Here is a 13,787-nt window from a genome sequence, read left to right as displayed (position 1 = left end):
CAGTGGCCACGTTTACTTTAGAGGATCTGCACGTGTGAACCATTGTACAAAGCCTGCTTGCCCAAGGCAGCCTCAGGACTGCCGGCGCCCTGCTGGGGCAGAGGGATCTTGGGGGAGCCTCCTTGCTGAGAAAAGGAAGAACGTGGCAGGTGTTTCATTTCCCCCTGGCTGCCCAATAATTAAGAAAGAGGAAGACTCAGAAAGTTCAAGGGGCAAGGTTGGGGTTTCCCAGGGACCCCACAGCGATGGGGAGGTGGGTGGGTGTACAGAGCAGGCTTTAGGATGAGGCCATCCTGGGCTCCAGTCTGAGCCTATCCCCAGGCGCTCATGTGACCTTGAGCAAGCACCTCTGAGCTCCTCGAAGGTGACTCCAGAGCCACCAGGTCCCTGACCGCTTGTGCAGACCTGGGTCACATCCAGGCAGACCTAGGCAGTAGGGCTGCACCGGGAGCTAAGGTGAGTCTTGGCCAGATAGTTCTGAATTTTGCCTCAGGCCGTTACTCCAGCAATTGTCTCTTCCTGGGTGTAATTCTGAAAAGTAAATGTTATTGGAGAACAGATCCTGTGGGAAACATTTTTTGTAGAGGCCTCATATTGGACTTTCCAAGGTAAATGTTCCAGTAAGAGATAAGCCCAAAGAAAATCCTGGATCCATTACCCCGAGTGAGGCAATGGGGGTGGGGATAAGCCACCTCCTAGCTGTGCCCTGGGGCAACCAGTGCCTCCCAGTCAATTGGAATGAATGAAATATGGAGTATGATTAGAACAGGGCCTGGCATACAGCGGGGCCTCTGTGAAGGCCCGCTTGCATCGCTGGGCCCTGGGTGGAGAATATATATTTTCACATACATCCCACTGAAGGTTTCTGACAACCTTGCAAGGTATAATACCCTTGGTTCATGGAGGAGAAAACTAGGATAAAGACCCTGAAGGATTTAGGATTAGGGCTGACCTGTGTGCATTCTAACGCCCAGGGCTGTGCCCTTCTCTCTGCTACTTTTCAGTTACCTCACACCATTTTAAGGCCCCCTTTCCCTCCAAAATATGGACTTAGGGATCCTTTGCCCGACATCATCAGTGATGCTCAAAGAAACCCTTTCTTCCCAGGATGTCTTGTCCTTGTCATGAGGTTACACCTGCCCAGCCGCTCCTGGAGGGGACTGGCCCTCAGGGACAGTGGCAGAGGTTCAGAGGGTGGCAGGGGTCTGAGAAGCCAGGACCTGGGAAGGAGGGACCCCGCCCTCATCTGCGGAACCAGTTCACCAGGAGAGAACAAACAATAAGAATGTGTTGCACGTCCACAGAGCTGCATGGGCCACACACGGTTCTCACTGGCTCTTGCAACCCTATGTGGTAGATGCTCTTATTACCCCCATTTCTCAGCTGTGACAACTCAGAGAGGTTAAGTCACTTGCTCAAGGCCACACAGCTAGAAAGCGCAGGGCTGCTCCAGAGTCCAGGCTTGTAACAACAGCCTGACACTGCCCCCTCTCCCATCTGTGGTAGCAGGAGCCCTAGGCCTGTTGCAGAAGGACTGACAGCCAGAGCCTCCAGCCTGAAGGCCCGTCCCTCTAGGGCCACCAGGTGTATGTGGGGCCTGCAGTCTGCTGCCCCCAACCAGAGTGGAGTGGTGTCCTGGTGGATGGGCTGTCACGGAGGACTCCATCACTTTCCCACCTTAGAGAACGTCAAGGCTTGAGGGACCCCCGAGGTCCTAGAGTCTGTCTCTTCCATGTTAAAGATGATGGCTCTGAGGACCTGCCCCCAGTCACACAGCATATTCTGAAGGGCTTCAGCATTACGCGCTGGTCTTCAGATGGTTTCGCCCTCTGCAGTTCACTTCTCAGGTGGGCTGTGGCCAGCTGCAGAGTCTCAGAGGTGACACTCGGGTTGGGCCCCAACTCCCAAAAAGTCCCAGGGAGGGAACACTTCCCATGTTCTGTGTACTTCGGCTGCCCTCTCATTTAATCTCATTTAGTCATGTCACTATTAGTATCCCTATTTACAGATGAGGAGATGGGGTCCCAGGGAGGGGACACCCCTTCCCCAGGGTCACAAAGCTTGGAGGAAGAGGAGCTGTGGTCCTCTGCCTTGAGGCCACTGGCAGGGAGTAGGGGTCTGTGTATAACCACTAGCCAGCACGGGACAGCTTCCAGCTCTGTCCTCCGGACCTGAGACTGAGGCTGGTTGGCTGCCCCACTCCCTGGTATTCATGCTACATATCTTGAAGTTCATTTGGAGGAAGGGGACAAAGCTTATGAAGATGCATCGCAGTGGCCGCCTTGGGGGCTCTTCTGGCACAGATACCGTCGGGGTGCCTTTGGGTTGGCCTTTTGATTGCACACAGCTTGCCAGAGATGGAGCCTCACAGCCCTGGGACCAGGACAGCTCTTGTCCAGTTGGAGGAGGAAGAGAGCTAAGACAGGAGTCATCCCTCACCAACAGCAGAGGGGCTGCCTCTCATTCCTGCCCAGAGACAACTTGTCTCTGGGTTTCCAGAGGATAATGGGACATCCTTCCCCCCGTCATTCTGGCCTCCAGGTACTAACTAACCACAGGGGACCAGAAACAACCAGCTCTGGTTGAAGGAATCGTCTACCCCCCAGTCATTTACTTACCCTCATCGCATCCTCGCAACAGCTTACGAGGCCCCCCACACCTCGCTGAGCTCATCTCCGACCACCTGCCTCCTCCCTCACCCCACTCCATCCAGCTCTACCCACACTGATCTCTTCCACATGGTAAGCATACGCCTACCTCAGGGCCTTTGCACCTGCTGGTCCTTCTGCCTGGGACTCTCTCTCCCTCTGATATTCCACACCGCATATTCCTTCACTTCATTCAGGTCTCTGATCAAATTCCTCAGGGAGATCTTCCCTGACCACCCCCAACCCTGCTCCCCAACAACCTAAAATAGTCCCTCTCCCCAGTCATGTCTATCCCCTTGTTGTTGACATTTATCTCCAACAAAGTTCTCTTCCGGTTATTTTTCTTCTGCCTCCTTCCCTTGAATGCAGGAAGGCAGCAACTTTGTCTGGTTCATTGCTGAATCCCAGCATCTGGTACAGTACCTGCCACAGAGTGAGTGCTCAATGGACGTTTGGGGAAGGAAGGAAAGAAGGAAGAGAGGGAGGGAGGAATCAATCTCTGCATGGGCCTCTTTCACACATTTCTGATTTAACTCTTGCTAAAACGCTATCAGAGATGAAGGACCAGCTACAGAATTTGTGGGGCCCAGTAAAAATGAGGCGTCTCTTATTCAAAAGTTATTAAGACTTTCAAGATGGCAACAGCAGAGCATTAAACCAAATGCAAGGCTCTGTGCCACTGCCCAGGTTGCATACCTGTGAAGCTGGCCCTGAGGAGGTGTTATTACCATTTCCACTGTGCTGCTCAGGGATGGGTGGATCAGAGAGGTGTAGTGGCTTGCCCAACATCACACAGCATTATGCTATGGCTTAGAACCTCACAAACTCTCCCTCCTCAGTTCTTGCAGTGGCTATGGAAGGAATCCTGTTATCCCCACTCATCTGGAAATCTGGGGGCCCAGCCCAGAGAAGAAAGTGGGAGAGCATAATTGCCTGGAAATCTCCTGTTTCACCTCACATATTCATGCCATCTATATGTATTTTTTCATTTGATTGCAAAGTATATCCACAGTTGTTTTAATATGAAAATAAGGTATTAAAATCTTCCAAATCTTTGAGTGTATTGATGTTCCATTAGGACACGCAGGGCTAATCCTGAGATTCTGTGTACCCCTGGCCTGGGGAGGAGTACCCCAGGCCCTGTGAGTACACACAACTCAGTTGAAAAAGCACCATCCTAGGGAGAAGATCCTAGCATTGGCTCAACAGCCAACACTGCACAATAAATATTAGTTTCATCACCTCACTCATTGCCTCCCTCCTGCTTGGTCCAAAGGGAACCTCCTCCAGGATGGCCTCAGCCTCAGATGGCAGAGAGCCTTGCACAGATCTCATTATTCCAACAGACGGGGGGAGCCTCCCTCCTAGGGAAATGTGCCTCGGCCTGTTAACAGCAAGAGGAGAGCGTTATTACCCTGCTCAGCCATCCAGGTTCACTTGCCATGCTAATTGGAACACGTAATGGTTTGTTAATACGGTCTAATTTGGGGAGGCCGGTGCACGGGGGTCTCTGGGGTCGGGGTACGGCATGGGAGAGGGGACTTCCAATGGTATCACCAAAGAGGGCCGGGAACATGGCTGAAACGCTCTTTGGTTTTTGGTGTTTGCTTTGCAAAATGATGTCTTAATCCAGCATCCAAAGACTTGTAGTCTGTTGTGCTGCCGTGTGTGTGCGTATGTGTACGTGTATATGTGTGTACACACAGTGAATATGATGGTCGGCGGGCATGTACACCATGTGTACATTCACAATGCCGGGTCTAGGACTAAGAGATGGGGGGAGAGAATAGAACGCAGCTGAATCACACCTAAAGGCAGAAGCAGTGGTCTAATTTCGAGAATGCAAACAAAGACATCTATTTTCCCATGACTAGCTCACCCAGCCCATATTAACACTAATTAGGAGGACTGGGAATTCGCCATAACTTCGTAATTGCTGTTAACAGACTTCACAGGGGCCATGAAGGAAACGGAACACCCTGTCCTGTTTTCACAGCCAAGGTGACGATGGTTCCGGTGGTCACTGTGTCCCCCTGCTCCATCCACAAGGCTCTGGGATTCCCCCAGGGACCCCAGATGTCCAGACTGCCCAGGATGACAGAGGCAGGTGGGCAGGGGCTCCATCGTGGGCTGTTTTAACTACATCACGTAGGTGAGGAGGGCCTGAGTAAGGCCTCTGGGGAAAATTCGCTGGTGTTGGGGGCTGGCAGAAATGAGGCAGGAGTCCAAGGAAGATGTGGAGCTACTCAGGAAGAGACCTCAAGTTTGGCCTTGGACCGGGAGGCCGAGGAGTGAACAGACCACCCCACGCCGATGCTGACCCACTGCTGCCAGCTCAGGCCGGCTGTCCTGGGCGCCCACCCTGCCCCTGCCCACCGCCCTCGTAGCCCGTCCATTAAGATGAACCATATTTTAAAGGTGGCGCCGAAGAGTTGGCAAGATCACAGCAGTGACTTCACAGTGTCATTGGGCCCCTCCCCAGCCTGCCGTACCCTGCAGCCAGACAGCTTAGGAAACCACAGTTAAGCCATTACGGGGAACCCCTCAGCTGCTTGGCGGCGGACGGCCACCTTTGCCAGCTGACAGGCTCAGGGGCTTCCCAGAAGCAGCAGTGCTGGCCCTTCCCACAAGCCTCATTCACGCTCACAGAGACCCTCCCCTGGCCTCCCCTCCTCGGCCCTGGCAGTCCCGCTGCAGGCGCTGAGCTGTGAGGGGCCGCGGCGGGCAGGCGCCGGCGCTGTCCCGCTTCCCCGAGGGTCTGCCTGTGCGTCTGTCCCCACTGGTGTGATCTCCCCAGTCCCCACTCCCAGGAAACGCTGTCCGTCTGTCCAGCACTTGGGGCCTGGCTCCACTTCCAGAAGACAGTTCTTTGTTCTTCCCTGTCTGCCTAGAATCTGAGATAACTCCATATTTTAGGGAGTTTAAAGGCCCCTTCCTTAATCATATTAAAAAGGGCTAAAAATGGTATCAAATATTAACTTCCTACTGGTGAATTTTTTTCTTTTATTCTTTATATTCAGGTGTTTTTTTTTTCTTACTAGGAACATGTATTATTCATATAATTAAAACAAATCATTGCAAAAGGGCCATTTAAACCTCACACTCTGAAGCTGCTGCGTCTTTGTGCATATTGCAACCTGGGCCTGGAATACCTTTTCTTTTCTTCTCTGCCTGGAGAACTTCTTCTCACCCTTCAATGCCCCGCTTGATGTCTCCTCAGCCATGAAGCCTTCCCGATTTCTCCAGCATAGGCAGTGGTCCCTTCTGTTTCTTTCTTTTTTTTTTTTTTTCTTTAATTTTATTGAAGTATAGTTAACTTACAATGTTGTGTTAATTTTTGCTGCACAGCAAAGTGACTCAGTTATTTATACATATATATATATTCTATTTCATATACTTTCCCATTATGGTTTATCACAGGATAGTGAATATAGTTCCCTGTGCTATACATAGGACCTTATTTTTTATCCATTCTATACATATTAGTTTGCATCTGCTAATGTTCTGTTTATTTCTGAGCCCCTCATTTTGGGGATGAGAGGATGAGGCCCAGAGAGGGGCAGGGGCCTCCGCAGGCCTCACAGCTAGGTCACGGGTGGTAAGGTTTGCACTAGAACCCAGAAGGGCTCCTTTTACAGCACGGGCAGTGGGGGAGGGGGAGGTCGGCGCAGGCACTAGTTGATTCTCAGTTCCCCCTTCCTTCCCTGGAGCCAGAGCCTGCCCTGAAGGAGAGATGGCCTTGACCTCCGTCTTTGTTCTCAGGAATGAGCCAGGGTGCTCTTCTCCCAGCCTCCAGGGGCACAAATCAGTGAAACACAGGGAGCAGAAGCGGAGAATGGTCCAGTTGTTGTTCCACCAAGGGGATGGGAGACAGGAAGCACTGCGGCCTTCCCTCCCGCTCTGGGCCCTGAGGCTGTGTCTGCAAGGCCACCCCGATCAGGGCCCCCCTGCCCACCCGGCTCCTGCCCTGGGCTCCTCCCTGGCTGGTTGGTTGGAGGCCGGGCTCACATGGGGCCAGGACTTTGTAGCCTTGAGTCTGAATCTCAGCTTTGCCGCTGAACAAAAGCTCTGATTTCACCTACATGAGGCTTACATTACCAGAAATACTACTATTTCCTAAAACAAACTACCGTTTATTAAGCACTGCTGGGAACAGGGGCCTGGGTAGGTATTTTATATACACCATGGCTCATCATGACCACACTTTGAGGCGCCTATTATCACTCCCATTTTACAGGTGAAAAATTGAGGCTCACAGGGAATGAAACCACTTCCTCAAGGTCAAGAACTAGAAAGTGACTGAGCTGGGACTTGAGTCTAGATCTATTTAGAGATCAGTAAGCCCGACTCCCAAGGTAGTCATACGTATTGGAGGAGATAATTGCACAGGCCAGCTGCTCTGCAGATAATAATGCACTGAACATTATAGCTTCTTCTCATTTTCCTTTCATAATGAGAGCAAGCACTGGGGGGAACTGGGCTGTGGAACCAGCTCAGCTGACGGTGGGTAGGGAGGGGAGATGTCTGGGGACCTGGCAGGAGAGGGCAGACCCCCTGGCGACCCCGACCCCCGGAAGCCCCAGGGTCCAGATTTGCTCCTAGACAGAGCATTGTTTGAGAGTAAATATTTTTTACCCTCCAGCTTAATCCAGACCAAGCTTATCTCCCCACTGAAAAGCCCACAGTCCAGAGAAAGATAAGCCCTTTGCTGCTTTCCTAATTGCAGGTTTGGAGCTCTGCTTGGGGACACAGGTTCCCTGGAAAAGCCTGATAAGTGGTCTGGTATTTGGCAGTGGCATCAGAGAGGCTGGCTCTGGGCTGGGGGGCCCCGCGGGGGAGAATGTAGGCTGGGGCACAGGGGCTGGTTCCCGGCAGGGGTCCCCCTTCTGCATGGGGCCTGAGACCCCAGCCCCTGGGCAGATCTAGCTACAGTGGGCGTGGGGGAAATGAATCCTGCCCTCCTGTTTGATGCCGAGTCCCACTTGGCGGGAAAAGCAAAATGGGTCACTGGGCCGCCAGACCCCTCCTTCTCTTCCAGTTACATGTCTGTTTCCCTCCTGCCAAGAGGAAGACCTTTGAAGTGCAGGCAGAACTGGTTCTTGTTCAGACCAGAGTCTCTGACATCCTCCACCAGCAGTTTCTCTAATAAAGGGCCACTAGAGGAGAGACGTCCAGTCTCTTGAGGGCTGGGGATCCTCAAATGGTTCACGGAGCCAGCCTGGGTCAAACCCAGCCAGGCCAGCCCTAGACCTGAAGGACAAACAATGTACCCACCCAGGCACCAAGTGTTCAACTAGTTCTCCAGTTGGTTCCCATCTCATCATTTTTCTCTTTCTCCCCTGGCTGTTTCTAGGATACCTGGGAAGAGAGGTGATTAGTGTCCAGGCTTTGCAGTCAAGACAAACCTGGGTACGAATGCTTGCTCTGCTCTTGTCAGGTGACCTGGGGCAACTTAGCTGCCTTCTCTGTGCCTCAGTTTGCTTGTCTGTAAAATGGGATCACTAAGACTATCTCATAGTGTTGTAGGGTGGACTACATGAGATCATGAGTGTCCAACTCTCAGCCCAGTGCCTGACAAAGGTAGCTCTCGTGTCGGCTCTGCCTAGGGTTAAAAAGAAAGGAGGTTTTGCTCAGAAGCAAAGGCACAAAGACCATTGACTTTCCTGGGGCCAGATGGGCTCTTCTGCTTGAGAACCACTCTCTTCCCCACACCCAGGATACCTGGCTGCAGTCTCTGGTTGGAGGTGAAGGAGTTGGGGTAGACCTAGCATTGGTTGAGAAACTATTGTGTTTCCTACACTGAGCTAGGCCCACCCCCTTTTTACAGATGAGGAAACTGAGGGCCCTGTGGTATGAAGGAGTTTGCCCAGGAGCGCACAGCGCCTGTGGTGAAGCAGGAATGTGTTCTCATGCTTTCATACAGGGCTCTCCCCCATCCCACTCGACAACGCACCCCCCGGGGAAACAGGCGGGAGTGTCATCCCTATTCTGCAGTCATGGGTCTGAGGCCCAGACAGGTCCCCCAGCTGACCTGGAACAGTGAGTGGGGCTGGGATTAACCCAGCGATGCCGGTCTGGGAAGGCTCAGCTCACAGGAGCCCACTGAGGGGCTAATGCTGGTGTCTGTAAGTGGGGGCGTGCCAGCCCCCTCGTGGGCAGCCGCAACCTCCGGCCCCTGCACGATGCACCTGCTTGGAGGGCTCTGAGGAGCGGTACCTCCGTATCCAGGCAACAGGTGCATCCTTGGTCCTCTCCAAGTCACAGGCCTGCAAGTAAGGACAATGCTCCCCGCAGACCTCCCTAAGTGGCTAATTTTCAGCTTTCCAGAAGGAAATAAACCATAAGGAATCCAGACTCCTGGGCTCCCACAAGCTTCTGGAGGCAGAGGATTTCCAGGCACATCTCCTTGCTGCCTGCTTAAGCCTTGCAAATGCGCCTCCAGGTATAGACCCTTCCATGCTGTTTCCTTTTCCCCAATCAAAGGACGTGCCTACTGTGAGTCTGCATATTCTTCTTTCTGAAGCCATAAAGAACAAGGCTACAGGACCCTGGAGATGCCACGCGATCCCCGGGATCGTCACAGAACCCCAGAAAATGTCTGGGACCCTCAGAAGCTGCCACAGTGCTCCTGGGAGTTTCCAGATCCCTGGGCTGTCATTGTGCACCAAGATCACACAGGTCCCTTGCATGCCAGAAAAAATTCTGGGCCACCATATAATTCCCTGAACTGGCATGGAACTCCTAGGTTGCCATGGGGGGCTGGGCTGCTCCAGGAAGTCTAGGCCATGTAGAAACCCTGTGATGTCAGAGACCCTGGGCCACCAAAGCACCCCTGTGCTGTCACAGGACCGCTGGAAAATCTTAAAGCGGACATTATCAGCTTATGAAGCTTCCAACAACCCACAATCGCACACTCTCACTCTCAGCTCCTCATTCAGGCTGTTTTCCTACCTTCTTCCTGATCTCAGCTTAAATGTTTCTTTCTCCAGGAAGCCCTCCCTGGTGTCTCCCTGGGCCTTGCTTGATGCCACAGCACAGATGTCATGTCTTGAGCTCCATGACAGCTCCCTGGGTTCGCCCCATTAGAGCACTCAGCACTCGGTACTGCCACTACCTGCCCATGGGTCTGTCTCCTCCACCAGCCTGTGAACTCCTGGAGGGCAGAGGTTGAGTTCCCAGCACAGTCAGATGGCCCTTAATGAATATTACTTGAGTAAATAACTGTATGCTATTAATTTACTAGGCGCTTGACAGCTGTGTGACCTGGGGCAAGTCACTTCACCCCTCTGTGCCTCAGTCTCTTCATCGGCACAACTGGGATACCAAGAATATCTATCTCATACGGCTAGTGTGAGGCTTAAATCAGCTATGTAAAGCACTTACATAGAAAGCCTGGTATAGTAAGCATGATATAAATAGATGTTGGAGTTTTTTTTCCTTTTTTTAAGGTGAGAACATTTAAGATCTACTCTCTTAGCAACTTTCAAGTACACAACACAGTGTGTTTAACTATAGTCACCGTGCTGTGCATTACATCTGCTGAATTCATTAATCTTGTAGCTGGAAGTTTGTATCCTTTGACCAACATCTCCTCATTTCCTCAACCCACCAGCACCAATCTGATCTCTAGTTCATGAGTTCAGCTCCACTAGATTCCCCAAATAACTGAGATCATACAGTATTTGTTTTTCTGTCTGATTTATTTCACTTAACATAATGCTTTCAAGGTTCCTCCATGTTGTTGCAATGGTGAGATTTCCTTCTTTTTTATGGTTGAACATAAATATCTGCTATTACTATATGTGTGTACTCATTAGGTTTTTCTTTTTTTTAAATTAATTAATTAATTAATTTTTGGCTGCATTGGGTCTTCGTTGCTGCGTGCAGGCTTTCTCCAGTTGTGGCGAGCAGGGGCTACTCTTCGTTGTGGTGTGTGGGCTTCTCTTGTTGTGGAGCACCGGCTCTAGGCACGCGGGCTTCAGTAGTTGTGGCACATGGGCTCAGTAGTTGTGGCCCGCGGGCTCTAGAGCTCAGGCTCAGTAGTTGTGGCGCACAGGCTTAGTTGCTCTGCAGCATGAGGGATCTTCCTGGACCAGGGCTCGAACCCGTGTCCCCCGCATTGGCAGGCGGATTCTTAACACTGAGCCACCAGGGGAGTCCCTCGTTAGGTTTTCACAGTGTCTAGACTTGCAGCAAGGATGGACAGGGGTTTCTTCCACCCCCAAATTTAATGCTAAATGTGGCAATAATAGCATCCACTAATATATCTCTTACCACATTCCAGGCACTGCTCTTAATGCTTTATACACATTTACTCAATCACATAGTAACCCTCTGAGGTTGGTGCTTGCTGTGCACTGAATTGTGTCCCCACAAATTCATATGTTGAAGTTGTGACTCTCCCAATGTGACTGTATTTGGAGATATGGCCTTTAGGGTGGTGAATAAGGTTAAATGAGGTCATATGGGTAGGGCTCTCATCCAATAGGATTGGTGTCTCTATAAGAAGAGGTAGAGACACCAGATCTCTCTCTCTCTCTCTCTCTCCCCATGTGTACACACAGAGCAAAGGCCATGTGAGGACACAGAGAGAAGGTGGTTGTCTGCAAACCAGGAAGAGAGGCCTCACCAGAAATCAAATTCACTGGTACCTTGATCTTGGACGCCTTGACTCTAGAACTGTGACAAAATAAATGTCTGCTGTTTAAACCCCTAGCCTGTGCTATTTTGTTATGGCAGCTCTAGCTGACTAATATGGTGTAATATCATTCTTAATCCCATTTGACACATGAACAGTGAGGCATGGTGAACTTAAGGGACTTGTCGCAAGGTCACACCTGGGGGAGTGGCAGAGCTGGGATATGAACCAGGTATTGGCTACCAAGCCCACACTCAACCACTACTTGAAACTGCCTCCAAGTTCAAGGGCATGGGCTGGGCATCCCAGAGGTAGGTGGCCAGGCCTGAGCAGCATGGACAGTCTACATCAAGGAGAACGGATGGAGGAACTTGGCACATCTCAGTCAAGACTTTTAGGCTGCTTCCAAGACCTGCCTGCTATGCTCAGCATCCTGAAGGCTGGTGGTGGGAAGACGGACTGACCACATGCTATGTGGTTGCAAGCTGATTGTGGCTACTGGGAGGCCATCTTCAGCCTGGCCTAGAGCCAGAGCAACTCCGCAGTGGAAAAGGTTCCCAGGTCAGGTGGTAAGCTCCCTGTCCCTGAAGGTATTCAAGTACTGTTGTTGGACCACCACTTACTGGTGATGTTTGGGGAAGAATGAACAGCAAGAGTAGATATTTTCAACAGTCCTCCCCAGCCTCAAGCAGCTGTGAAATATTAGAAGGACTGGCAGTTAAAAGAGTCCCTGGAAAAAACTCTTCCCGACCAGCTCTGCCTGTTAATTCCGCTCATTTTTCAAGTTCCAGCTCAGACATCACCTCCTCCAAGAAGTCTTCCTTAACTCTCTCTCCCACCTCCCCATGTCCAGGTTGGTGGTCTGTGTGAGTCTTACTGGCAAAACTAGAAACAATGGGTGGCAGTTACAGGGAGAGAGTTCACCCTGATACAAAGATAAGTATCTCCCATCTCTCTGAAATCTGAGAGGCCCAAGGTTTAAATCCTGGTTTCCCCTACTTCCTACCTTTGGGTGAGTGCCTCTACCCCTCTGAGGTGCAATTTCCTCAGCTGTAAAATGATTTCCTCTCAGAGCATGGAACCAAAGATCAAAAGACATCAACAAGCTTGGCACTTAGCATGTGATCAGGATATGCAAGTTTCCTTCAGTCTCTGGGGGAGTAGTGAGCTGCCCGACACTGGGTGTATTCAGGCAGATGTCAGAGAGTCATAGTGTGGGATCGGGTACAGAGGATTTCTTTCTTGCACTGAAGTAAAGACTGCACTCAGTGTCCTTATGAGTTCTTCCAACGCTAAAAAAGCACACTTACAACTTGGCCTTGGCTGGCTATGGGAAGATGGGCACATCACTGAGTGGACACAGTCTCCACCGACCTTCACCAGGCTATAAAAAACAGGAGTCCACACATGGTGCATGATTCCCTTTATATGAAATGTCCAGAAAAGGCAAAATTTATAGAGACCGAGAAGAGTAGATTGGTTGTTGCCTGGGGCAGGGAGTGGGAATGGGAACTGATAGCAAATAGGAACCAGGTTTCTTTTGGGCGTGATGGGAATAGTCTAAAGTTAGATTGTAGTGATGGTTGCACAACTTTGAAAATTTACTACAAATCATTGAATCATACCCTTAAAGTTAGAGAATTTTATGGTGCATAAATTTTGCCTCTCTAAAGCTGTTAAAAACAAAAACAAAACACCCACCAATAAAGCAGGATTCCAGAGGAACCAATGGCGTAGTTGAGGGTGATGCCCACACCCCGTGGGAAGTATGGCAGTAGCAGGTTGAGGTCAGAGGTCATGAGGCCTGAGGTCGCCTCCAGTCTCCTCCACCTGCAGCTTCACACTGGCACTTCCTTGTTATCTTTTGCTCTGTAAGATGTGAGGAAATGGAACAGACCCACCAGCCGACCTCATTAAAAGCCTGCAGTGAACCCCAGGCAATGTGAGAAGCCGAGGGAGGGAGCATGAGGGAGGAGGCCTGCAGGAGACCGGCCTTCTGGAAGCCTTTGGTGACCAGCACTGGGTGGCAGCTCAGGGCACCTCGTGGTTCGGGGTCTCTGAGTTAAGATAAAAGCCAAGGACTTGGCCTGACCGTGTTTGTAAGGCACCGGTGGGTCCACTTGAGGGAGGAGGGGATGCAGCCAATCATCTGCTGAGCACCTACTACGTGCCAGGGAGGGGTGGACATTCACCCTGGTAATGTGACTGGCCATGGGGCCAGGAGACCAGCAGAGAAACCCTGTCTGGGCACCAGGCCTACGCACTGTGGAAAGATTTGACTTGCTCATGGTTGTAAAACTGTCTGGTTTAAACTTCTTTGTAAATGAGAGGTGGGCATTTATCAAACCCATTTAACATGAAAGGAAACCAGAGCTCTGGAAGCTACGTCACTTGCCTGAGGCCACACAGGAGTAGCAGAAGTAAGATTTGAACCCAGGGCCTATGTAAAACAGGAGAATAACTTTCAGAGCGATCTGAATGAATGTTGATCTCTTGGTTAG

The 13,787-nt window shown here is 51.0% G+C and overlaps 2 protein-coding genes across 3 annotated transcripts in view; one reads left to right on the top strand and one right to left on the bottom strand.

The window, feature by feature from the left end:
* The window catches only part of TP53I11 (tumor protein p53 inducible protein 11), a 69,660-nt gene extending 58,127 nt beyond the window's left edge, over window positions 1–11,533 (top strand). Inside the window, exon 8 of the mRNA XM_082410620.1 lies at window positions 11,213–11,533. Within this exon, the coding sequence (XP_082266746.1) occupies window positions 11,213–11,304 (92 nt within the window). The 3' untranslated portion in view covers window positions 11,305–11,533. The remainder of the gene's footprint in view (window positions 1–11,212) is intronic.
* TSPAN18 (tetraspanin 18) overlaps window positions 1–13,787 on the bottom strand; it is a 180,824-nt gene that overhangs the window by 38,536 nt on the left and 128,501 nt on the right. The window lies entirely within an intron of this gene.

This window comes from Balaenoptera physalus (assembly GCF_965194825.1).
Source record: "Balaenoptera physalus genome assembly, chromosome: 10".
Lineage (NCBI taxonomy): Eukaryota > Metazoa > Chordata > Mammalia > Artiodactyla > Balaenopteridae > Balaenoptera > Balaenoptera physalus.
The sequence above is the reverse complement of the archived record's forward strand: the minus strand, read 5'-3'. Positions and strand labels throughout refer to the sequence as shown.